The 26908-nt window shown below is 49.1% G+C and overlaps 2 protein-coding genes across 3 annotated transcripts in view; one reads left to right on the top strand and one right to left on the bottom strand.

Annotated features, from left to right (window-relative positions):
* Positions 1-20351, bottom strand: part of MLF2 (myeloid leukemia factor 2) — a 449608-nt gene extending 429257 nt beyond the window's left edge. Inside the window, exon 1 of the mRNA XM_060236893.1 lies at positions 20347-20351. The gene's annotated coding sequence lies outside the window, so the exon portion shown is untranslated. The remainder of the gene's footprint in view (positions 1-20346) is intronic.
* The window catches only part of ENO2 (enolase 2), a 40961-nt gene continuing 15682 nt past the window's right edge, over positions 1630-26908 (top strand). Inside the window, exons 1-6 of one of the 2 annotated variants that reach the window (XM_060236887.1) lie at positions 1630-1647; positions 12625-12726; positions 20555-20650; positions 20881-20939; positions 25328-25397; positions 26648-26781. In XM_060236887.1, the coding sequence (XP_060092870.1) occupies positions 12642-12726; positions 20555-20650; positions 20881-20939; positions 25328-25397; positions 26648-26781 (444 nt within the window). In that variant the 5' untranslated portion in view covers positions 1630-1647; positions 12625-12641. The remainder of the gene's footprint in view (positions 1648-12624; positions 12727-20554; positions 20651-20880; positions 20940-25327; positions 25398-26647; positions 26782-26908) is intronic. The other variant, XM_060236888.1, reaches the window with a different exon arrangement.

Here is a 26908-nt window from a genome sequence, read left to right as displayed (position 1 = left end):
ACTACAGCTGAGAGAAGCTTGGAGAGAGAGGTGTTGACAGGCGTCCTGCGAGATAGGCGGCGTGCAGGCGCTAGCCGGTTATGACCAGGAAGGCTGCGCTTCAAACAAGGAGACACAATCTGGTGGTGGCGGCGGAGGGGTGCCAGCTTCTAGGTGGGACCTAGGGAGCCCCTGGAATTCCAGCTCCTCTCCAGACCAGAGAGATCAGTTCTCCCAGAGAAAACAGAGGGTGGACTCTATGACGGGTGGCCAAACTTGCTTAACGTAAGAGCCACATAGGATAAATATCAGATGTTTGAGAGCCGCCAAGACAGGAACATTAGATGTTTGAAGGGAGGACGATGGGGAGGGAGGGGAGATTGAAAGAAAGCAACTTTAATTTTAAATGCATTTGCCAAGTTTCCGGCTGGCCTGGCTTGGATAAGTGATTTAAAGAGACGAATGCCTTCAAGCTGGCTGATGGGATGGTGGGGGCTTCAAGAGCCACACAATGTGTGTGAAAGAGCTACATGTGGCTTCCGAACCACAGTTTGGCCACCCCTGCTCTAGGGCCTTGTACCCCATTGAGATCCCTGTCCTCTCAAGGCCCATTCCCAAATCTCCAGGAGTTTCCCAGCCTGGATCTGCCAACTCTAACCCCACCCCACATCCCCTGCTGGCGTGAGTGTGTGTGTGTGGGGGGCGGACGACCTGGCAGGTGATGGCGGGGTGGAGGTCTTTAAAATAGCGGCCACTTAAATCCATGGGTCAAAAGCCACTGGGGAAGGTCTCTGGCACCAACCCCTTTGCTCTTGCGCCCTTGGCCATTCATCCCAGCGGGACTCGCATGGGTGACCTTCCAGAGAGTTGGGATACTGCATAAAGTGTGTGTCTTTTTTGCGGAGGGGGGGGGAAAGCAAGCCATGATCCTCCTCCTCGCCCCGTGGGTACGCCGAATGCAGAGCAAGCCGAATCATGCAGCAAGGCGCCTTGTTTTCTTCTCTTTCAGGAAGGGGAGGAGGAGACCCCGGACCCGGAGCCTCTGAACTGATCTTCCCCCCCCCACACACACACACGTCTCTTCTGCGGACCCCAGACGCTGCTTCGCCCGGGGGGGGGCGCCTTCGGAGCTGGGAGGGGGCCAGCCGCTCGTCGTGTCCTGAATCCCGGGCAGACGCCCGCAGGCCGCTCTCCGGAACCTTCCTTTCCAAAAGCCCGGGGGCCAGGGGTTGGGGGGTGGGTGGGCCGTGCCGCCGACTCAGGGCGGGGGATCGGGCCGGAGCTGCCCCCCTCGTGTTCGTGATTCGATGCATGGTGCGAATAAACGCGGCTCGCTGGAGCAGAGGGGCCTGACTCCGCCGCCTGCCTCCCCTTCGCTTTGTGCGCCGCCGCCGCCCCCCCTCCCTGCCCCATCCCCTACGTGCTGTTTGCAAAGCTCCCTCGAAATCCTGACTCATCGCCGCGCTGGGTCACATGCTGCCGCCCGGGCCCTATCAGGGGCCGCTCCAGCCCAGCTCGACGGCTGCTGCTACTGCCGCTGCTGCTGCTTAGTCCGGGCACTGCTCAGAGGACGCCGCAGCGACTCTCTGGCCCCGTCCCGCATCCCGCCCGCCAAGCTCCGCTGAGCAGCCCTTTGCTTCTCGCTGCTGCCGCCGCCGCCCGAGGCAGGTAGGTGCCTTCCCTCGCCTCCAGCTCGGGTTGCCAGATCCAGGCTGGAGAAACTCCTGGAGATTTGGGGATGGAGCCCTGGAGAGGACAGGGACCTCAACGGGGCGCACAGCGCCACACTGGCCGCCATCCCGAGCATCCATTTTCTCCAGGGGTGGAATTCCCTGGGGGATCCCCAGGTCCCGCCTGGAGACTGGCATCTCTACGTCCCAGGCCTGATCTCTAAGGGGCAGGCGGGTTAAGGCGGGGGGGGGGGCGTCTCCAAATGACTCTCTCCCCTTCCCCGAGTAATGCCCCACTTTTCCTCTTCGACGACTGCAAACCCGTTCTTCTGGCGTAGCAAAATAAAGCAAAGGATCTAACGAAGCTTTTCAGGACTGATCGCCCCGGGGAAAGAATTGGGGCGACGGAGAAATCGGCGCGGCTCGCCTCCAAGTTAGATTTGTGCTTCCTTTCTTGGCTTTTCTCATTCCGAAGCTGACCGCGTCCTGCATCGCCTGCTTCTGTGGTGGGGGTCCGGTGGTGGCAAACCCCTCTGCTTCCCCTCTGATGGGAAGCCAGACTCCTTTTGGCAGGAAGAGGGGAAGGGGGAGCCCTGGCCAGAGGTGGGATTTGGGGACTCTGAGCATCCAGCTGTACCTCCCCCCACGCCTTTCCCCAGTTTCTCCATCAATGTTCCCTCTAAGCTGTGGAGTCTTCTGAGCAAAATTCTTCTTTGTGAGCTACTGGCGTGAAAGTTGCGAGCATACATTAGTTTGTTTGGGGGCCATTTTTCCTCAGCTAAGACAAAAATGTGTAAGCCAGAGGCTAAAAAAACCACTGTGAGCTAGCTCACGCTAACTCATCTTAGAGGGAATGTTGCAGACGATCGCTGCCCAAAGCGTGGAAAAGTTGCCCCGTGGTGGTGATGGGGGTCCCATTTGGGATCGATGTGGGGGAAAACTCCCCTCAAATCTTGCTGAAGAGGCTTGTAAAACGATGGAACATGCTGTCTGGACAGCAGTGCCCTATGATAGCTGGCAAAGAGACCGAGCAGAAGATGTTGTGGAGTCACGGGAGGACCTGACCGAGAGGATGCTGCTAAGCCGGCCTTCTGCCCACGCACCTCCGCCAGCACCTTGCCTCCCCTCCATCCCAATCGCTGGGGGCTTCCCAGCAGTGCCCTTTGCCCCCTCAAACCCTCATCCCAGCTTATCTGGCCTTCCCCTCAGCCCAGGATGTTGGTGCCGCCTCCGTCTCCTCTCTTGGCTTCCCGGGTTCACTCGGGGAAAAGGGAGTGAGAAGCAGTATTCCCTTTAAGCTGGGTTAGCATGAGCTAGCTCACAGATGTTTAGCCTCCGGGTCACACATTTTTGCCTTCGCTCAGGAAAAATAGCCCCAGAGCACAATAATTTACGCAGTAGCTCACAGCTTTAAGGCGAGTAGCTCACAACTTTAATACCAGTAGAATTTTTGATCACAAGATTCTGCAGCTTGCAGGGAACATTGGTGAGGAGACGTGTCCCAAAGCGAATGAGGAAGGGACTGCGGGGGGGGGGGCACTCTGTGGAGCAGCCATCCAATTTTCTCCTGTCTCTCCTCAACCCCGCCCCCCCCCCCAGAGGAACTGAGGACAACTGGACCTGAATCACTTTTTCCTCAGGAAAAGGAAGAAAGGCCACACAATTCTATCATTTGATTTAGACTGCGTGGTGGAAGAGTTGATGCTGACAGGGTGATTGTCACCCCCACATGATGGGGCCCTTCAGTGTTCCTCCCGGCCCAGGGATGTGTGTGTGGTTTTAGGACCAGAGCCCCCTCCCCCCAGCATCTGTGGCGTCGAACAGACCGTGCCAGCCCGTTTCCTTGCGCAGAGCATCTGTCGGAGCAGCTGACGGGGGATGCCGTTCCAGGAGGCACTGCAGAAGACGGTAGAAAGGAAAGGCAGACCTGCGTGGGCTTCTGAAAACCCCAGCCTGAAATTCCCAGACTTCTGACAGGCAGGCTCTTTTCAACGTGAGAGGGAGATTTGAAACCTGGCTGCCTTGTGCCTCCACTATAGCCTGCTCTACCTGCTCCCAGGCTTCTGCTCTCCTCCTCCTCTTCCCCTCCTTTCGGGACCGCTGCGGCCTGCTTCCCTCTTCCTCCTCCCCCTCCCTTCCCTCGCCTGTCCTCTCTGCGTCACGCACAATGCAGGTGGCAGGGTGTCCGTAAATCTCTTCCTGACACAGTGCAAGATCAACCGGGGCCATTGACATTCTTAACATTAATTCTTCCTTCCAGATTAGAGCTGTTGCTAGCCAAAGGACTTAGCAACCGGTAAGAAGGGGGCCATTGGGAAAGGAGATGAGTCCGGCAACTGTTGGCTGGGAGCGAGGGCAGACGAAGGCTCTTCTGCCATCACTTGCCCCCGGGACTGTTGTTGCGTTGTCCCAAGGTGGGCCGTCCTTCCACAAAGCAATAAAGGGATACACAGATCAAAGATTCATTCCTTCCTTTCATATATGCTCCACTTTCCTCCTCAGTGCAGCCTCTGTTGTTCTTCCCTCCTCCATTTTGTTCTCACAACAATCCTGGAGGTAGGTTAGGCTGAGAGGATGGTCACCCAGCAAGCAAAGTGAGGATTTGAACTCAGGTCTCACAAATCCTTGTCTGACACTCTAGCCCAGGGGTGGCCACACTTAAAGCCACGTAGAATAAATGTCAGATGTTTGAGAGCCGCAAGACACGAACGTCAGATGTCTGAGAGCCACTCATTGCTGAGCAGTCAGAATGGACAAAAGGAAGTCCTTCACCCAAAGGGTGATTAACACATGGAATTCGCTGCCACAGGAGATGGTGGCAGCTACATGCATAGATAGCTTCAAGAGGGGATTGGATAAACATACGGAGCAGAGGTCCATCAGTGGCTATTAGCCACAGCATATTGATGGAACTCTCTGTCTGGGGCAGTGATGCTCGATATTCTTGGTGCTGGGGGAGCAACAGTGGGAGGGCTTCTGGTGTCCTGGCCCCACTAGTGGACCTCCCGATGGCACCTCTTGGACTGGATGGGCTATTGGCCTGATCCAACATGGCTTCTCTTATGTTCAGAAGGAAGGAAGCTAGGAAATAGATAGGGGAGGAAAGTGGAGGTTGAAAGAAACATTCTCCAAGCTGCCAGCCAACATGATAACGGGGGCTTCAAGAGCCACACAGTATGTGTGTGGCTTCCAAGCCATAGTTTGGCCACCCCTGCTCTATCCAGTGCACCAGAAGGGCTCTCCGATGACAACAGGAATATGGTGAAATCAATAATTGAATTCTTAGCCATTCCAGAACACTCCATCTCTGTACTCCGGGCCAACAGTCTACAGTAAAATCACAGTGTACAGAAGAGTCTGTAACTGGCTAGCCCTGGAAATCACCCAAATGGAGAACGTTTGGGGAATTGTACAAGTGATGCTCAGAGATCCTTAAAGGAAAAACAGCTGTTGAGATACATAACGATCTTTGGGAGCCAAGGCATTAACCCCTGTTGCCCAATAGCTGATCCGGTCCTTGTCGTCGACAGATTGTTGGGAGAAAAAGGACAGGATTAGGACTTAGTTAGTTATTTTTATCTCGGTGATGATCCAGAGCAGCTTGTTCTCCCCTCCTCCGTTTTTATTCTCACAACAACCACCCCTGTAAGGTAGGATGGGATCAATGCAAGGGGAAGAGATTTTTTTTTACTATTAAAAAGTAGTGCTATGTGATAACATTGGCCAAAATAAATATGAAAAGATTCCTTCATGGAAGGCATTGTAATTTGGGGAGGCCTTAGTTGGGTTGGCATTTTGTCCTCTCTCCAGGGAGCCCAGAGGGGGGGGGGGGTGGGTTAGGCTGCTTTTGAATAGCCAAATGGGCCCTCATGCTTACAATGGAAAAGATGAACTAGAATGACTGTATCCCTTCAAACTGCATGACCAGTGGAAGAGGAAACAAGTCCGTCCGTCCTCTGACAAGTGATATCCTCAGGGGTCGTTTTGTAGAAAAATAGGTGGTGGAGCTCATTAGCATAATGTATTAGCATATGCCACCCCCACCCCCACCACCATCCAAAAGAACCCAATGCAAGAAAGGAGAGCCCAGGGTAAGCGAGGCGCTCTCTTGGGCCGCCACCCCCCACCAGCCAAAAGCAACCCCCAACACAAGAAAGGAGAGCCCCAGGTGAGTGAGGCCTGCTTGGGGTGGCTAGAGATCCAGTCAGCCCTAGCAGGCCTCGCTCACCTGGGGCTCTCCTGAGTCCCCCCTAGTCAAAAGGTCAGCAAGCCACCCACCACCCAGAATCACATAAGTGGAGAAAGGGTGGTGCAGGCTTCTCCAGGGGTTAATGAGGGCTGCTGGGGATGTGGCAAAGCCCCTGGTGGCTGGCTGCCTGCCCACTCTCCTAATCCAGGAATTGTTATGCAGCTGCACCTACTATTCAATAGACAAAGTAGGGAGGAAGAGGGGGAAGCATCAGAAAGGTTCAGGAGCTGTGCTGCTGTCAGCTCCTGCTGAATCAGATCTATCCTTGCCAAAGTTGTTTCCAGGCAGTAGAAAGGAGCAAGAGTCCAGTAGCATCTTAAAAGATTAACACAGTTTGTGGCAGCAATTTGTCACTGCTCGCTTCTTCAGTGACTCACGAAAGCTCACATTCTACCACAAATGTTGTTTGTCTTTAAGGTGCTCCTGGATTCTTACCTCTATTATCTGTCTCCAGGCAAACACACAAAGTCAGCATATGAAAGTCGGGATGGAATTCAACATTCTCGCCAACTTTCATTCAAAACAGGAAGCTTCTATTCCAGGGGTGACTGAACTTGCTTAATGTAAGAGCCGCATAGCATGAATGTCAGATGTTTGAGAGCCACAAGACTTGGACGTCAGACGTCTGAGAGCTGCAAGATGTGAACATCTGAGAGCTGCAAGGAAAGAAGGCAGGCAGTCAGATAGATGGGGAGGGAGGGATGGAGAGATGGAAAGAAAGCAACTTTAACTTTAAATGCATTCTCCAAACACTGGCTTGCTTGGCTTGGAGAAGTGATTTAAAGAGAGAAATGCCTTTTCTACGCCAGCCAACAAGGCAGTGGAGGTTTCGAGAGCCACACAATATGTGTGAAAGAGCCACACGTGGCTCCCGAGCTGCAGTTTAGCCACCCCTGTTCTATTCCTTATCATTCCAGCTCTGATCATTGTGAAGGTATGTTGGAGAGCACATGGGTGGTGGCAGGGAGGTTGCAAACGGAGATTTCCAGGGGCCAGAGAATGGGGTCCCTTGAACCCCCTCCCAATAATTAGCAAGTCCAAGATGGAACATTAGGAATGGAAAAAAAACAGCAGGAAAATTGGTCAGATGATGTCTCTTTGCACAATTTATGCCGGTCACAGGATTCACGTTTCCCATCCAGGTTATGGGCTCTTTTGAGTCGACATTTGGTCACCTTATAGCTATATGATTCTAGCATTCTGTCAGCGACCTCTGCTACACTTTGTGTGCCCAGATCCTTAGATAGATAGATAGATAGATAGATAATTTTATTTGTATCCCGCCCTCCCCGCCGAGGCAGGCTCAGGGCGGCTAACAACATCATACAAATTTCAATTATACAAAAAGCAAAAAAACACAAAATTACATTTAAGCATTAAAATTCTGATTAGGTTTAAAATTAGTTAATTAAGTTAATAAAAGTGCTAATACTGTTCTTTAGGATGGCGGTTATCATTAACAATTTCTTCCTTCGTCAGCGAAAGCTAGTCGGAAGAGGAAGGTCTTGCAGGCCCTGCGGAATTGTTCAAGGTCCCGCAGGGCCCGCATTTCCTCTGGAAGTTGGTTCCATAGGCTCGGGGCTACAGAGGAGAAGGCCCGGTTACGGGTACATTGCAGCTTCACCTCTCTCGGTCCGGGAGTAGTCAACAAGTTTTTTCCGGCTGACCTCAGTGCTCTCTGGGGTTCATATGGGGAGAGACGGTCCCTAAGGTAGGCAGGCCCTCGACCATATAGGGCTTTAAAGGTAATGACCAGCACTTTGTAACGAACCCGGTATGTAACTGTAACGAACCCGGTATGTAACGAACCCGGTATGTAACTTGCCAATGGAGATGCATGCAACTCTAAGGGAAGACCTCTGTATTTCCCTCCCTCCTCCCCATAACTGGAGAGCACCCTTGCCCTCTTACCACTCGCTCCAAGGTGTCTTTTGCATGAGAGATTGTGGAACAGGCCTTCAGTAACAAGCCTTGATTACATCTATTGGGATCTAAGGCAGGGCCATCTCTAACAGCACGCTTGTGATCCTTTTACAGATGCATTGTGGGTCCTAGAACAGCACAGGGCAAGATAAATACATATTGATGCCTTTCTGCTTTCCCCCTGGAGCCTGGCTGCCTTGACAGCTGAGCCCTTGAAAATTACTTTTCATCCCAAGGGGAGGGGAAGGGGCTGTCTTTGCAAGGAACCGCTTTTGCGCATTGGGTCAACGGCAGGCTTTTTCAGCAAGAGGGAGAAGGACCTTTGAACTTCCAGCTCGCGCTCCGCGTGATCCATTGATCAGTGGCCGTGTGGCATTCACGCCACCTCGTGGGGCACAACTGCTCGATATGTAAACTGGGTCAGGAGCCAGTTTGAGAACTGTAATTTTGAGGGCCAGTTCTAAGTGTTTGGTGCTGTAGGCGAGCTGCCCACTAGGGCCCCCCCAAAAAAATTAAAAAAAACTAAGAATTGTAGGAGAAATGAAGAAACTATTTACATTTTTAATGTACAGTTTTTTATTTTAAATTTTAATTTTTTGTGTGAGATTAAGCGATAAAAATAGTGAGAATACTACTTGATCCTTTGAGCTGGAGGTACCAGGGAAGTGCAGCTTAAGTTTGTAAGAAGCCATACAATGTCCTCCCCTTCTTCCTTTTATCCTTCCAACAACTCTGTGAGTGTCATGAGCCCTGGCGAGGGGGAGCTGGAAGTGTTAACAGACCTGGAAGAGTTGCCAGCCAGTTCCTCAGCTGAACAACCAGCAGCTGGCCCATCAATCACTCTCCCCGCATTCCAGGCGCCGGTGCTGGCTGATGACAATCTCCTCCAAGCTCTCCCCCTCCCATCTCAAGAGTTCGAAGCAGGCTCCGGAAAGAACTTTAAGAGCTAAGACATGAGGCATGCCGATGCTTCAGATCTCTCAGCCCTGAGTTCTAGCAGAGTCGCTGCCACCCAGGGAGCAGGCTGATTGAGGCTCCCATATAACTCCCACTCAGGACCTGATAACCTACTGGAAGCAACAAGTCAATCCTCTGGCTTGCATCCACGCTCCTTCCTGATTCCATATCCTGACCTGCTTGAATTCCTTGGCACCCTGACCCTTTGGCCTTTGGACACTGACTTCTGATTCCTGTTTGTGATTTTGCTTTGGTGACTTGGCCTCTGCTGGACTTCCTGGACTTTGACCTTGGACTGGCTTTGGACTCCTGCCTGCGCCCTGAGAATGTGACAGTGGGGTAGGTTAGGCTGAGAGTGTCAACTGGTCCAAGTCACCCAGTCAACTTCCATGGCAGAGGTGGGGTTCAGACCTGGGACTTCAAGATCCTAGTCCAGTACTCTGCCCGCTACAGCAGGCTAGCCCAATCCTATGACATCTCAGGAGCCAAGCAGGGTCTGCCTTGGCTAGTATTCAGAGGGATGACCTCCAAGGAATACCAGGGGTGTGATGCAGAGGCAGGCAATGGCTAACCACCTCTGAAATGCTGCTTTACAAACAAGTCTAGCTCACCACCTAGTGGTGCATATTGTTTAAAGAGCTAGAACTTCTGGTTGCCAGACAATCTTAGATTCTCCTGGCTATTCTACACACGATGCCATACAATTATTATTATTACTACTACTACCATGCTGGCTCTTGGATAGTTAATTCAGGCTGTACAACTAAGTCCTGATCTAGAGTGTTCCCAGATCAAGACGTGTTTCCAATTAGTGGAGCTTCCACTGTATCTGGAGTAAGTATCAGTTGGTTTGCCCTCATTCAATCTGCTGCCAAGGCACCAGTTCAGAAACTCCACTGCCTTTCTAGGATCTGGAAAGGTCACTGAAATTGCTGAGGGGTACCATCTTGGGATCTCAGATACAGTGGCCTCAGCATTACTGGTGACAGACCTCTCCTTGAGATGTGTCACGAGTAATGCTGAGGCCGCTGAATCTGAGATCCTGAGATGGTATCCCTTTGCAATTGCATAGCGATCTTAAGCAGACAAGATGGTGCCTTGCAGGCCAAAAGCGAAGTCTCTCATGCTCAGGAGAATTTGCTTTCTTGGGCTTTGTCAGGTTCTGGACTAGAGTAGAAAGCATCCTTCGGTCTTCCATGACAGTGGACATCCATTCAGTCTCCCTTGAGCGCAAAGTGGGCTTTGATTTCTATCCCCTATATTGCCCTCGAGCTCACCCATTCTGTAATGCAAGGGAAAGGTGAAAGAAGAGAAGAAGAGGAGATTGGATTTATACCCCACGCTTTGCTAGCTAAAGGAGTCTCCGAGTGGCTTACATTTCCCCTTCTCCTCCCGACAACAGACACCTTGTGAGGTAGGTGGGGCTGAGAGAGCTGCTCTTGAGAGAAACGACTCTGCTGAGAACTTGTGGCTGATCCAAGGTCACATCAGCAGCTGCATGTGGAGGAGTGGAGAATCAAACCTGGTTCTCCCAGATAAGCATCCGCGTACTTAACCGCTACACCAATAGGGCAGCAGCTGAAAATTGTGGCCTGCACAATCCAGCCCATACCAAGCTGAACTTGCCAACTGGTTTTGGGTGGGGGGCAGTGACATGGGGATATTGTGTGATCTGTGATGTCACTTCTGGGAAAAATCAGAAGTGATGTCACATTGCTCTAGGAATCACCTGAAACTGTGGTAAAACTATAGAGGTTTTAATTTTTTATTGTTTACTGTTTTAATGTTTTATTTTCCGCCTCTGTGCAAAGCAGCAGCAGGCAGCAGTCGTTGCCAGCAAGAGGCCGGGCAAGCTTGCCAGCCAGCTGTGTCTGCCACCCACAGAAGCTGCCACAGCCTGAGAAAGGGGAGGAATTATATCCTGCTTCCCTGACAATTACTGTCCCTCACAGGGGCAGACATCAGTTGAGAAACGTGGGCTGATTTAAGGCCCACCTAGTAAAAACCCGAGATGCAGAAAGGAAGGGCAGATATGACCATTCTGCTCATATCAGAACAAAGGACATTTGTATCTGTTGGGGCTGCCTGAATCTTCTCTAACCAGTGTCCTTCCTGAGAGGGAGACGGTGTAAATTCCATTGCACCTTTTATTAATTTATATTCTGCTTTGTCTCCTGATCAGGGACCCAACGTGGCTTTTGGGATCATTTCCCCCTCTCCTCTCAACCCTCATGACAATCACCTTCTGAGGGAAAGTGAGGCTGGGAGATTGTGATGGGCCCAAGGTCACCTGGCAGGCTTGAGTGAGAGATTCTCACGGTAGCTGCCCTGTCAAGGACAACTCCTGCGATAGCTATGGCTAACCCAAGGCCATTCTAGCAGCTGTAAGCGGAGGAGTGGGGAATCAAACCCGGTTGTCCCAGATAAGAGTCTGCACGCTTAACCACTACACCAAACTGGCTCCCAACCAGCCCTGGTTGGTAGCAGAAGGTGGAGTGTCTTTTTCTTCACATCAGCAGTCTCTGGCAATCTGCAATTTTAGCAGCATGCTCACTTTTGGAGGTCAAGAGAAGCAAGCTCACTGGAGTTCTTTTTCTGGGCAACAGCTGGGCCAAGCTAGTTGTTCCCTGAAGATGGTGCCCTTCCTCAGAGGAAGGGGATGCCACACCCCTCAGGGCTCTGGCTGAGGGCATTTGTTCCAACATCCTTCAGGGCACCTATCCTCCTGGGATAGATGAGGGGCCCAAGAAGGTGCTGAATCCATGTTCCTTGGGGATTCAAAAGGGAGAGTCCCCCAAAGTAGGCCGAAGTGCTTCAAATGGGAGACTATTGTTTCCAGTCAGGCGCACTCCCATGCCATCTCTTTTTCTAGAAACAAAACCACTGTAATGGCCCAAGGTGAAACGAGTCAAGACAATCAAAAGGAAGTATGATTTCAGATGGTGGGTTTGTGGAACTCAGTGCCACAAGGTATGAAGAGGGCCAGTATCTTGGGTGGCTGAACAAACTTATGGAGGATGATTTCAGGTTTTCACGGCTGGCATCATCATTAGGGTTTGTAGAATCTTTTGGGCTCAAGTGCCGTGTTCTACTGGAGAAAATTTTTCTTCTCCAGTAGAACACGGCACTTGAGCCCGAAAGATTCTACAAACCCTAATTATGGAGGATGAGTCTGTCACTAGAAAGGAGAGTCAGGTACTCTTAGGCTGTGATCACATACTAAACAATGCACTTACTTTCAGTGCACTTTCTGACTGGATTTTACTGTGTGAATGGCAAAATCCAGTTGGAAAATGCATTGAAAGTGCATTATTTAGTGTGTGTGATCACAGCCTTTCTGTCAGATGACAAGGAAAAATCACCAGGGAAGAGCTATTCCAGCAGCTCTTGTTTGTGGGCTTCCCTATAGCATCTCATAGGGCTGTCAACATCTGGATGGGGTCTGGAGCTGCCCCAGAATTATGACCTATCTTCAGACTACAGGTATCAGTTTCCCGAGAAGAAATGCAGCTTCAGAGGGTGGACTCTATAGTGCACCATTGAGACTAGAAGAAACTAAAGTCCTAGAGCGACGTCACATCATTTCTGAGAACCCTCCCCTCTCCAGACTCTATTGTCCACAAGCCCAACCCACAACTCTTCAGGAATTGGCCGTCAGAGATGACAACCCTAAATGAGCAAATCTTATGTTCTTAAGGGACAAGGCAGTCCCTCAGGTATACTTGGGACCCATCTGTGTGACAGCTAGGGCTTGTATAAATGCCTTTATAAACAGCAATTATTTCTCAGGTCTCCATTTTCTTTCTCTCCTTGGACTGCCCACCTGACACATCTGTTCTCTTCCAGAACAACCGACTGCCACAATGGCCATGGAGAAGATCCATGCTCGTGAGATCTTGGACTCCCGTGGGAATCCCACTGTGGAAGTGGATTTGTACACATCGAAAGGTATGTGTGGATGTGGGGGAGATGGGTAGCTGGCCTCTCCTCTGTAGCCTCAGACTTTGTGGTTAATGAATTGGTTCTGTCCACAGGCAGTAAGCTTGAAAGGGCAGGAGGCACCCTGTGGAGAGGGCTTGAGGGCAGAGCTGTCTTTCTCTCTCTCTGGCATGTTTTCCACAGAGAAAAAATACTATCTACGCAATTTAATTGCAGCTGTGCCCTCTGAAATGTTCCTGGATTTTGAAGCAGGAGAGAGGAAGAGGGAAAGGAAGGGAAATGTGAGACACAAGGAGAGAAGATGAGGAGGAAGAGAGTAGATCTGAAGGGCCAAGTTGTCTTCTTTGCCTGCCATATTGCAGTCTTCCCTTCAATACTCCAGATCACCCTTTCTGCCTCCTATCAGTGGCATCAGCTTTCTCAGGGTTGGTGGAGGAGAGCTGTATGTGGGGGAAAATCTGTGCTCCTTGCCCCTTCAGACTAGCAGCTCCAATCGGTAAAAATGGATGTCATCACAAAATGGCCGCTAACTTCAGAAGAGGTTATGAGAGAAGGTAAAGGAGAAAGACTCTCAATCAAAAAAGCATCAAGAACTGAAACTTGGAGGACCTCAGCATCTGAAGGAAAAAGGACTGAAAGTGAAAGAGAGGCGCCATCAAGGGGAAGATACAGATGAAGATCAAGACAACACGATACCAGGAACGCCAAGATTAAGGAAAGAAACAGTGAGGAAAAAATATTGACAATGCCGGAAATTTAGGATAACTTTAAAGTAAGACCCCTGGGGAAAAGACCTTGGAGTTTTAGCTATTGTAAAATAGAAATACCCGCAAGAACAGATCCGATGGTGTGGTAGGCACACCAACAACAACAAAATGGACTCAAAGTAAAACCAAAATATGATTTGGCAGTAGGTCGTGAAATGCAGCAAGAGAGCATCCAGCATTTGACAGTTTTGGAGCTAAAAGCTAATAGAGAAATAGGACAATAATTTGAAGGTTTGGGAGAAAGTTTTTTTTAAAAAAGAATGGTTAAACCAGGGATCATTTCATAGAATAAGAGGTGCCAGAGCTCATCAGCACAACTCATTTGTGTGTCACACACCCCTGACATCACCGGAAGGTGGACTAAATTATATCAGCTCAGCATCTACCTTAAAATGCTTTTCTGATTATGATTGTCATAATAAAACATTACTCCCATCATACTTTTTAAATTACTTTCTCCTGTGTGGCCACAGTGGCATGATGAAGATTTCCATATGTCTGCTTTGTATGTTTTGGTTATTTCCCCATTTTTTGTGGTGGGAAAATATTAGAAAGTTTGTCAAATCTTAGAGTTCAGCAAAATTCTCACAGGGGGTTTGAGCAACGGAGCCCAGAAGCAAGTATTGGAGGGGAGGGGGTTAAGAAAGAAAGCACAATGAAAATCCCTTAGCACCTGTCACATCAACCATCACCAGTGGTCTGACCTAGCCTCAGATCGCAAAGCATGGAGGCACACCATCCACCAGGCTGTCTCTTCCTTTGAGAACGCACGCATAGCTGGTCTTGAGGACAAAAGGAGATTGAGGAAGAATCGCACTGCTACAGGACCAACCCTAAATCAGACTTTTCCCTGCAGCCGCTGTGGCCGGACCTGCCTGTCCCACATTGGTCTTGTCAGCCACCAGCGAGCCTGCAGCAAACGTGGACTATTGCACCCTTCTTAAATCTTCGTTCGCGAAGCCAAGCCGAGAATAACAATGAAATTTAGAGATTCGGGAACTCCTGTGAGCTCCTGCCCAAAATGAGGCCTGGATTAAACAATAGATGTTTTGAACAAGGAAAGAAAGGCAGGTCACAGAGGGAGAGAGAATAAAAAAGAAGCTTAAAATAGAAGATAAAGACAGAGAACAGTAGGAGGTTATGTCTGTGGAGCGAGACATTGGGTTAACATGAAGAAATGGTAAGGCAGATGCCAGGATCCTAGAGCCCAAGAGAATCCAGATTTAACCCCTGACTGACCGGGGTTGAAAAAGCATCCTCACTTTTGCTCCCCCCCCCCTTGGTTGCCCTTTGCACTTAGAAACAAGAGGTTCCCCCAGAAGTGCTCAGGGGAGTACAGTTCTGCCCCCCCACTCTCCATCTAGCCTCACTGGCACCAAAAAGACTTGATGGGGTGTAAATAATTCACACTGGGGCACACTTGGTTGTGCATGAGCGCATATGTACAAGGGAATGGCAGAAGAGTTCATTTCCACAGAAGCCTTGTACCCAGGAACCAGCTGCTGGAATAATGAAAGGAAAACAGGGTTAGAAGACACAGGAATTGAAGAAACGATAGCAAGAGAAGATAAGAACAAAGTAGAAGTCCAGGGGTATCTTTAAGACCAACAAAGTTGTATTCCATGCATGAGCTTTTGTGTGCATGCACATTTCTTCTGAGACAGTGATACATATAGGTAGACACTGAATTAGCACGCAACAGAATGAAGGTGTTTTAGCAGATGCAAACAGGAATAACAGGCTAAGTGTATATGGCAGGGGTGGCCAAACTTGCTTAATGTAAAAGCCACATAGAGTAAACATCAGATGTTGGAGAGCCGCAAGACATGAATGTCAGATGAGGGAGGGAGGGAGGAAGGAAGGAAGGAAGGAAGGAAGGAAGGAAGGAAGGAAGGAAGGAAGGAAGGAAGGAAGGAAGGAAGGAAGATAGATGGTGGAGGGAGAAGGAGGTGGAAAGAAAGCAACTTTAAATGCATTCTCCAAGCTGCTGGCTGGGTTAGCTCAAAGTGATTTAATGAAACAAATGCCTTCTCAAAGCTGGCCAATGGAGCGATGGGAGCTTCAAGAGCCACAACATATGTGTGAAAGAGCCACATGTGGCTTTTGAGCCACAGTTTGGCCACCCCTGGTATATGGTCACCATTTGTTTGGATTTAATTCTGGGAGAGAAACAGTGAAGCAAATAAATATGTCAAAATTGGAGACAGGTCTGTAACTGTGGGGTGCTATGAGTAATTAATTGAGACCCTGTTGTTACACACCATCCATCTCCTGGAGTCAAACTTTGTTCTGCTGCTTCAGACCAACACGGCTGCCCACCTGGATCTCTCTTCAGAGAAGATAAGGAGGAACATGGTAAAGTTTTGAAGCCAAAGTTTTGGAAGAAGAAATGGAAGCATAAATGTGAAACATTATGTATGAAACATCTGTATGTCCTGCTTGTAAGCTTCTCAGAAGCATCTGATTGGCCACTGTTGGTAATGGAATGATGATGATGATACTGAATTTATAGCCTGCCCTACGCTCCGAGTCTCAGAGCGGCTTATCTTCCTCCCCCACAACAGCCGCTTATCTTCCTCCCCTTCTTATCTTCCTCCCACACAACAGATACCCTGTGAGGTGGGTAGGGCTCAAAGGACTCTCACAGCAGCTGCCCTTTCAAGGACAACCTCTGCCAGAGCTATGGCTGACCCAAGGCAATTCCAGCAGGTGCAAGTGGAGGAGTGAGGAATCAAATCTGGTTCTCCCAGATAAGAGTCCACACACTTAACCACTACACCAAACTGGCTGTCATATATTGGACTGGCTGGGCCTTTGATTGATCGGCAATGGCAAGGCAGATCTTAGGTTCTTAGATCCAGAGGAGTTAACTGTGTTAGTCAATTGCAGCAAAACAGTAAAGCGTCCAGTAGCACCTTTAAGATCAGGGCTTTTTTTTGAGCAGGAGCACAGCTCTGACTGGCTTGGTGCCAGGGGTGTGGCCTAATATGCAGATGAGTTCCTGCTGGGCTTTTCCCACAAGAAAGCCCCGTGTAAAACAATTTATTTATTTATTATTTTCAATTTATAACCCACCCATTTCCAAATGGGCTCTGGGCGGGTAACAACGATCAATAATACAAGATTAAAATCCAATACATATAATAAAACAATATACAATCTAAAAGCAATATAACAATCTAAAAACAGACTCCAGTTCTGCGGTTGGTAATATCAGTTGCCTCCACTCCTTCTATACATCCCCCCCCAAGCTGGTGTAAGATAAATGGGTCAGCAAAGTTATATCATCAGGGTCCCTGCAGCAGGGAGGCCACAGAATAACAAAATGTCCACCGCCTCAGTTGAAGGCCTGATGGAACAGCTCTGTCTTACAGGCCCTGCGGAACTGCAACAGTCCCCACAGGGCCGTAATCTCCAATGGGAGCTTGTTCCACCAGGTAGGGGCAAGGACAGAGAATGGGGACATCAGGAGGTGTGGCTTAATATGCAAATGAGTTCCTGCTGGGCTTTTTTCCCTACAAAAAAAGCCCTGTTTAAGATTAACAATTTTTATTGTAGCATAACCTTTCGAGAAACACAGCTCTCTTGGTTAGATGCATCTGACAAAGAGAGCTATGTTTCTTGAAAGTTTATGCTACAATAAAATTTGTTAGTCTTAAAGGTGCTATTGGACTCTTTACTATTTTGCGGCAACGGACTAACATGACTAATTCCTCTGGATCTACGGCCATGGAAAGCACCACATTCAGCCAAATGGAGAGGAAATCCATCAGGTTCTTAGGCACAGTGACGCTACTTAGCATACTCAGTCCTTGGAATCAGATTTCATGCTAGTCCTCAGCCTTCGTTCATGGCTGGGAAAGACGTTTGCAGAAACAGAAGGAAAAGGAAAGGTCCCCTGTGCAAGCACCAGTCGTTTCCGACTCTGGGGTGACATTGCTTTCACAACATTTTCACGGCAGACTTTTTATGGGATGGTTTGCCATTGCCTTCCCCAATCATCTACACTTTCCCCCCAGCAAGCTGAGTCCTCATTTTACCCACCTTGGAAGGATGGAAGGCTGAGTCAACCTCGAGCCGGCTACCTGAAGACCCAGCTTCCACCGGGGATCGAACTCAGGTCTTGAGCAGAGCTTAGGACTGCAGTACTGCAGCTTTAACACTCTACGCCACGGGGCTCTATCAGAAACAGAAGGATCAGGTTAATTGCAAACGAATATCCTGCAAATTTGCAGAAATTGGGCAGTAGCGGACAGACCTGAAACCTGAAACTGAGGTTTGTAGGACTCAGTGTACCTTGTGAAGGACAGTCTGAAGTCAGCGAGAAATGGCAAAAATTCCAATGCAGGTCCTTTCATGCGTTTGAAATGACTTAATTTGTTCAGGAACATAAAATAAAATTTGAAGACACCCCTTAGCACAGGCCGATGGCTCATGAGTCATCCTTTGAACAAGCTGGCCAGAACACTGAAAATGAAGAGCAAATGGTCCGATCATTTTGGAACTTGGAGAGTGTTTTGAGGAGAGGCATTGGATGCAGTGCTGCAAATTTGGCATCTCTGTCTCAAGAAACAGCCTCCCAGAGCCCCAGATACCCACATGTCAATTCTCCATTACACCCTATGGGAATCGGACTCCATAGGGAATAACGCAGTGCCCAGCAGACATTTCCCTTCCCCCCCCTTCACTTCTGATGACCCTGAAGTGGGGAGGGGGCCTCCAAACCAGGGGATCCCCCGCCCCCACCTGGGGATTAGGAACAGGAGAGAACCGTGTTCTACTAAAGAATAAATTAGTTCTGTGAAGTTGTTTCTGAATAATGCTGAAACCCTTTGCAGAATATACTTCTGAAAATTGCCCTTTGGAGAAACTGACTAACTACTAGGCTTGCCAGTCCCCAGGTCCCAGCGGGGGTTCTACCGCTTTCCCAGGCTCCTTCCCGCCCCCAGTCAGCTGGCCAATGGGGGGGAGCCCCTCCCCTACAGCCACCATGTGACTTTCCACCTTCGGAGGCTTCAGTCTCCAATTGGAAAGGCTTCCTCTTGGGATGGTGCATCTGTGTTACTTTGAAGTTGGCAGCAACTCATGAATAGAGATGCCAATCCCTTGCTTCAGAGTCACCAGAAACGGGGGGAGGGAAGGAAATATCTGCTAGGCACTTCATTATTCCCTATGTGGAGATCGATTCTCACAGGGTATAATGGGGAATTGATCTGGAGGCATCGGGGGCTCTGTGGGGGCTTTTTTTTGTGGTAGAGGCACCAAATTTTCAGTATAGCATCTAGTGCCTCTCCCCAAAACACCCCCCAAGTTTCAAAACGATTGGCCCAGGGGGTCCAATTCTATGAGCCCCAAAAGAAGGTGCCCCTATCCTTCATTATTTCCTATGGAAGGAAGGCATTTAAAAAGGTGTGCTGTCCCTTTAAAAGTGCTGGCCAGAACTCCCTTGAAGTTCAATTATGCTTGTCACAACCTTGCTCCTGGCTCCACCCCCAAAGTCTCCTGGCTCCACCCCCAAAGTCTCCTGGCTCCAACCCCAAAGTCCCCAGATATCTCTTGAATTGGACTTGGCAACCCTACTAACTACACTTATACTGCTGTGAGCATTGGTTCCAGACAATATGAAGTGAATGATCAGATGAAGGCTGACCCTGGAACACGGCTTTGTAAACCTAGGGAACGTGTTATCAGCTGCACTTCATATCAGCTACACGTATAAACACATTGCCTTAATTTTCTGTAAAGTAACCTTGACTTTGTTAGCAACATCATTACTGATTTGGAGAGGTTTTTTCACTTTGTACCTTTTGAAGGACTTTGTACCTTTTGAAGTCTTCGTTCTGAGTGGACTCTTTCATTAAATTGTAAATTGGCAATTGCCTTTATGTAAATGTATATTGTAAACTGCAAGAATGTTTGCTGCACATTATAAACTATGTAGTGCTAAGCACTTAAGATAATGAGATCTTGCATTTATTGCATCTAGTTTTCAGAAGTATATTCTGCAAAGGGTTTTAGCGTAGTTCAGAAACAACTTCACATAACTAATTTATTCTTTAGTAGAACACGGTTCTCTCCTGTTCCCCACCTGGGGACTGGCAACCTAATGGAACACCATGGAGAAAGACTGGGCTTGCTATGCAGAGGAAGGCAATGACCTTCCGTTCCAACTGGTATAGTCGGATCCAGAAGAAATACATTCCATAAGTGTCTCCCTGGTCAACCTCTGTATGCTAAGCGAAACGCAGGCATTCAGAATTCCGAAACAGAGAATTTTAGATATTGAGAAACAGTCCCTTTGTTCCTCTGAACATAAAACGTGTTGCCCTTTAGCATTTGGTATCTTTCCAAATTACGGGCTGCCTGCTGCCTACCTTTCCCAGCTTACGTTACCCCAGCTACGCCGCTCTTTTATGTTAGGAAGACTTAATGTTTTACCCTCAGCGGTACTGTCTGGGAAGTTTGCCAAGATCCCTTATCAGGAAAGATTCTGCCCATGTAATGGAAGGCACCTCGAAACGGTCACCCATGTCTTACTTCACTGTGATTTCCATGGGGAAGTGCGGGACTGCATAATCAAACCTATCCTGTCTAACCTTTATGGACTACCTGAGGCAAAGTTGGTTTTCTTTCTCTTATCTGACCGATGTTCCCAGACCACTAGCCTAGATGCAAAGTACCTTTTGGCTGCCATAACAATCAGGGAGTAAAAGACCAGCTCCCCTTCTTGATGCTTGACTAGTTTTTATAGCTGAAACTGTGCAACTTTGCCATGCTGTACTTTTTACTTCTATGCCAATAAAGGGATTTGGATTTGGCAATGACCTCTGCTTGTCCCTTGTCTTGAAAGCCCCATGGTCCTGTCGTCGTCGTGTGACAGCACACAATTATTATTACTTCTTCAAGGGCAGATGATAGAACCCCAAATGCATCCCTTCATACAGAAAAGAGCCAGAGACTTGGTTTTTTTTAAATAGTGACAACTTGAAAAGGGTCCTAGCCTTAATAAATTTCATTTCTTCCTTTCCTCGTGCCCTTTCCCACCTCTGGTCTTTAATGATCCCCTTCAGGACTGTTCCGGGCAGCTGTCCCCAGTGGTGCGTCCACCGGCATCTACGAAGCTCTGGAGCTGCGTGACAACGATAAGTCCAGATTCCTCGGGAAAGGTAGCAGTTCCACGATGGTTCCTCACAGTTCCTAAGGGCCCCTGAGCATGTGTGTGTGTTTGTGTGTGTAGGTGCGTGTAGGTGTGCTGCGGCCTGCTCTGGGACTGGCGATGGTAGCAGATGTGTGCCAGTGATGTGGCTGGGAGGAGCCAGTGGTCATGTGCGCCGGTCTCCATCTCTGTGTCTTTCTGCTTTTCTCTGACACTCTCTGTGTCTTTTTCCTTCTCTAGGGGTCCTGCAGGCGGTGGATCATATCAACAGCACCATCGCCCCTGCTCTCCTGAGCTCTGTAAGGATCCCGCTTGGGCCTTCAGTTTCTCATTAGCTCCTGCTTCTTGCATGCTTTCTCTCTGTCTCTCTCTCTGTGGCTCTGTCTCTCTTTTTGTCTCTGTCTCTCTTTCCATCTCTTTCTCTGTCTATGTCTCTCTCTCTCTCTGTGTCTCTCTCTCTGTGGCTCTGTCTCCGTTTCTCTCTTTCTGTCTCTCTCTTTCTCTGGAGAGCTAGTTTGGTGTAGTGGTTAAGTGTGCGGACTCTTATGTGGGAAAACTGGGTTTGATTCCCCACTCCTCCACTTGCAGCTGCAGGAATGGCCTTGGGTCAGCCATAGCTATCGCAGGAGGTGTCCTTGAAAGGGCAGCTGCTGTGAGAGCCCTCTCAGCCCCACCCACCTCACAGGGTGTGTGTTGTGGGGGAGGAAGATAAGAAGGGGAGGAAGATAAGCCGCTGTTGTGCGGGAGGAAGATAAGCCGCTCTGAGACTCGGAGTGTAGGGCGGGCTATAAATTCAGTATCATCATCATTCCATTACCAACAGTGGCCAATCAGATGGGAGAAGATATAGGAGATTGAGTCTCTGATTCAGAGAGAAGGGCAGGGTATAAATCTGCAGTCTTCTTCTTCTCTCGCTCTGCCTATGTCTCTCTCCCTCTCTCTCTCTTTCTCTCTCCCTCTCTCTCTGTCTATGTGTGTGTGTGTGTGTATGTCTCTCTCTCTTCTCTTTTACTTTCCTGGGTGTCTGGGCACACCATGTGCGTGTGTTTGTGCGTGTATGTACCTGTGGGCATCATCCAAGAGCAGCATCAAGGCCATTGATGTGACCAGTGTGGCTTATCACAAGAAGTTTAAAAACCTTCTGTGGAGGTTTTTAAACAGAGGTTAAATGGCTGTCTGACAGCCGTGCTGATTCGGTGAATGAGGCGGGTCGTGAGAGGAAAGGGAGGAAGGGCTGCATCAGTGCTTAGTCCTCGTGACGCTTTCTTACACACCCAGGGAAATGCTGATTGCCACTTTGGGGTCAGGCAGCAATGGTTTTTTTCCCAATTTTTTTTTTAAAGTTTATTAATTATTGAAAAAGTATTAACATTTAAAGAACGTACACGGAATGCAGCGAAAAGATAATATATTTTAAAAAGAAAAAAATAATGTTATGTCCGAACAAATAATTACATTACATTTGCTTGAATCTCAAGACTGTCCATAGGGTTGATAGGCATAAATTTGTCACGGCTGGGGCCGGGTCAGGCAAAGTCCAGAGGCAGGCCGAGGTCTGTAGCCAGCAAGCAGGAGTGTCCGAGGTGCCAAATCCAAATCGCTGTGCAAGTATCGCAGGTCCGAGGTCCAGAAGCCGAGGTCAGGGAGTCCAGAAGTCAAAAGCCAAAGTCAGGGAGTCAGGAACCAAAGTCAAGCCAGCGTGGATGCTAGAACGTCAGGGAAATGACTAGTTGCTTCCACAAAGCCTCCTCCCAAAGCCCACAGCTATATAGCCCTCTGCTGGCTGTTGCCCATTTGGGCTAATTGCTGGCTCTGGGAGGCAGCCAGGATCCTGTTACAACTCAAGCATCCTTGCTCTTAGGAGGGCCAGAATCCTCTCAAAACTCAGGACTCAGGGAGCGTCTTGCTTGTGAGCGTGCCGCCCTCCTCCGATCCCTGAGGTCCTGACGGAGGCGGTCACGCACACGAGCCACCCGAGAGGGCGAGGCAGGGGGGCTGGGATCTTCTTCAGCAGGAGGCAGGGGTACTGGTGCAGGTGGCAGGGGTACAGTTTCCTTGGCAGACTCGTCTTCCTCTGCAGGGTCCCCAGCACCCATGACATAAATTAATATAGAAGAAGAAGATATTGGATTAATGCTATACTAATGCTGCATATATAGCATTAATTGTTTCCAAACACGAAGAATAGTGATCATGCTTAGCAAGAAAATCAAGGAATGAGTGCCATACAGCCGCAAAATCAGATTCATATGAATCGGAATCAGTTTGGATTAGGGACTCAGTAATTTTGTCCAGTATGCAAATCTCTAAAATCTAAAACTTTAGCAGGCAGCAATTTTTCTCCAAGCCAGTTTGGCCAGGGATCCTGGAGGGTTGGTTTTGAGGTGGGGGGGGGGGTTGCCATCTTCTGGGCATGGAGCAGTGGTCGTTGGGTGTGTGTGTGTAGGGGGGGAGGTGCTTGTGAATTTCCTGAATTGTGCAGTGAGTTGGACTAGATGACCCTGGAAGTCCCTTCCAACTCTATGATTCTAACGGGGGGGGGGGGGGGACTTGGGGAAGGGAGAGAGGAAAGCCCCTTCCTCTGGGAGCTGGCACCACTGCCTTGATGCCTAGTGCCCATCATGGTTACCAGACTCCCATTTTTTTCATTGGGGTGGTGTTAGTCTCCCTTTTTAAAAAAAAAACAAATTTGATTTTTCTGCAAACCTGAACTGAAGCCATAGCTAGCCTGCTTGTATGTGGGTGTTTTGATCCTCCTGAGGGTCAGCCCTTGCCTTTCGAGATACAAGAAGCTTGAAAACAGTCTAGTAAAAGCATAGGTGTTGTACATTGCAGTCCATTGCCGAGTTACTCCATTTTAGTGGTCTCAGGTTGGAGCAGGGCCTTTTTTGTAGCAGGAACTCCTTTGCATGTTGGGTCACACACCCCTGATATAGCCAGTCTTCCTGGAGCTTTCAGTAGGACCTGTACTAAGAGCCCTGTAAGCTCCTGGAGGATTGGCTATATTGGGGGGGGGGGGGGTGTGGCCTAATAAGCAAAGGATTTCCCCCTACAAAAAAACCCCTGGACTGGAATGAATCTGCATAGGATGGCACTGATAAACTAGCGCAGGCAGGAGAAGATTGTGGCACTCCTGAATTTGGGCATGAGGGCTTGTGGGCTAGAATATGGCCAATGGAATCCAGACTATGCACCACCTGCTTCTCCAACCAACGTATGTGTGCCTTCTTCCTTGTTCAGTAATCCATAGGCAAAAATCACAACATAGCTCAGGGGCTCACAGTGGATTTGAATGTATGAGACAGGATAGCATTTTCTCATGCATAGAAATTGTAATGCTTTGTGGTCAGGTCCACTGGAGTGTTTTTCGGATGGAAGAGTTCCATCCACAGAGGGCAGCTCTCTCACCACCTCTCTTCCGCTGCAGTCTGGAATGCAGCCTCCCCAGAATGCTTTTCCTGAGGCTCCCCTGTCCCATAGGGGCAGCATTTGGGGGAGGGGACATTTTGGGCTGCAGCAGGAGCGGGGAGGAGTGAAAGTCATGCTTGGTGGGTGAAAAGCCTTCCGTCTACAGAAACGCTCCAGTAAATCCGAGCTTTGATCAACCAGGCGTTGCCAGTTTGGGGTCGGTTGACTGGCTTAAAAGTTTATCTGATGCCAGGAGGGTGAAATGTCAGCTGTCCTGTTTGGGTCGTGCAGATGTTCCCCCTTTCCATACGCCTCAGCAGGGCTTTTTTTTTTTTGCCGCGGAAACTCCTTTGCATATTAGGCCAGACCCCCTGATGTAGCCAATCTTCCTGGATTTTAAAGGGCTCTTCTTACAGGGCCTACTGTAAGCTCTTGGAGGGTTGGCTACATCAGGGGGGTGTAGCGTAATATGCAAAGGAGTTCCTGCTACAAAAAAAGCCTTGTGCCACAGCACAGAGACCTACCACAGAGGCTAGAGAATAGATTAAGTGAGCTGTGTTAGGCAGGAAACCTGTGGTTTGCTAAGCATATTTGACTAGTAAATAGGCATGCCGGTTGTCCGATTTTCGGATGGAAGAGTTCCATCCACAGAGGGCAGCTCTCTCACCACCTCTCTTCTGCTGCAGTCTGGAATGCAACCCCCCCAGAATGCTTTTCCTGAGGCTCTGTCTCATAGGGGCAGCATTTGGGGGAGGGGACATCTCCCTCCACTAAGCTCTCCCACCTGCCCTTGTTTCTCACGTAAACCTGGACGTGACATCAGACAACAATCTGAGGTGACCAGAGCATCAGTCCAACAAGCTGATGTCACATCCAGGTTTTCGCTCAGATGTAACACCAGCATGTAGCTGGATAGGACATCTTTAGATAGCCTTTAGGTAGCCTGATGTCATTTCCTCATCTTGCCCCGCTCCCAGACCTTTGGGAAACAATAGATGATAGCAGGTAAAATGTATACACTCAAACACTCCACAGTTAGCAATGGCTGTATCACCTTCTACTCTTTTAGAAAAGTATTGTCTGTCTCCATCTTCCCACTAGCACACCTGTTTTCAGGGAGGTGATACTATGAACCAGGAATTGTTTCAGCTCCTTTAACAAACAGGGTTGGGGTGTGGAAAATAGGCCTTGTCCACCTTCAGAAACAGCACATTCCTTCCTGAGCAATCTTGTATCTTTCTCGTCGTTCTCTGGTTTAAGAGACGTTTCTTTTTTTCAGGGCCTCTCCGTTGTGGAGCAAGAGAAGATCGACACCCTCATGTTGGAATTGGACGGAACGGAGAACAAATGTAATTCCATTCTCTCTGCTCCATAAGAAAATAGAAACGTTTGTCAGGGTGGACGGAAAGTCCAACAAAGAGTTTGATGGCAAGATTCTGAAAGAGGCATGCTCAGAATCTCAGCCTTCGTAGCGGCTTTATTTAATTACCTTTCAACTTTTACCCCTCCCTCCCCACAAGCAATGAGAGCCACGTGGCGCAGAGTGTTAAGGCTGCAGTACTGCAGTCCTAAGGTCTGCTCAAAACCTGAGTTCGATCCCCGGTGGAAGCTGGGTTTTCAGGTAGCCGGCTCAAGGTTGACTCAGCCTTCCATTCTTCCGAGGTCGGTAAAACGAGTACCCAGCTTGCTGGGGGGAAAGCGTAGATGACTGGGGAAGGCAATAGCAAACCACCTCATCAAAAGTCTGCCGTGAAAACGTTGTGAAAGCAACATCACCCCAGAGTCGGAAACGACTGGTGCTTGCACAGGGGACCTTTCCCTTCTCCACAAGCAAGTTTAGGATGGGTTACAGCAAACAATATAGTGCAATTATTAAAACCCAATTTAAATAAAATCCATTGATAACACAGCTGATGGCACCATTCCATTGCTGTCTCTTCATTCTAAATCCCCAAGTGTTGCAGGTAGATGGTAGTTAATAGTTATGCCAATAAAGGATTTTGGAATTGGAATTGGTTGTTAATATTGAGGAAACAGGCAGATGGAAGTAGGAGTTGGCAATATGTCCAGAGAGATAGGGGGAAACGATTGTAGGTGGATCTCCACCGCCTCAACCATGGGCCAGGAGGAACACCTCTGTCTTACAGGCCCTGTGCAATTGCGTTATGTCCCTCAGGGCCCAGATCTCAATAGGTAGGGTGTTCCACCAGGCCAGAGCCAGAACCAAAAAGGCTCTGGCTCTCATTGAAGCTGTGAACATCTTTAGGGCTGGAGATCACTGGTAGATCTTGAGCCAATGAGCACAATGCTCCCTAGGGGACATACCAGGAGAGACAGTCCTGAAGGTGTGGAGTAGAAAGATGGTGGTAAGATCCTCAGGGCACAGAGCTGTGGTTTTGGCTTATGGACTGGATCCAACAGATGAGTTCCACTAACCGTGGCTCTGTCCTCTGGTGCGAGAGGCTCCGTTGCATCAGCAACTGGCTCAGGATAGCACCACCGCTAATGGAAGAGATCTGTAGGGTCCAATCAGATGCAAGGCTAGCTTTGGCGATCGATTAAGCTGGCTTGTTCTTTTGCCTTTTGGAATGTTTTGCAGCCAACTTTGGAGCCAACGCCATCCTGGGCGTTTCCCTGGCTGTGTGCAAAGCGGCTGCCGCGGAGAAGGAAGTCCCTCTCTATCGACACATTGCGGATCTGGCTGGAAATTCAGACCTCATCCTACCTGTCCCTGTAAGTATCTACCATTACTAATTTCGCCAACAGTGTACAGGAGCCAGGGAGGAGAGAAGGGGCAGGAGAGAAGGGCTGCAACCAAAAAGGCTCTGACTCTAGTTGAGGCTAAGCAAGCATCTTTAGG

This window comes from Heteronotia binoei, chromosome 4 (genome assembly GCF_032191835.1).
Source record: "Heteronotia binoei isolate CCM8104 ecotype False Entrance Well chromosome 4, APGP_CSIRO_Hbin_v1, whole genome shotgun sequence".
In the NCBI taxonomy this organism is placed as follows: domain Eukaryota; kingdom Metazoa; phylum Chordata; class Lepidosauria; order Squamata; family Gekkonidae; genus Heteronotia; species Heteronotia binoei.
Note: the sequence above shows the minus strand (reverse complement) of the source record. Positions and strands in the feature narration are given on the sequence as shown.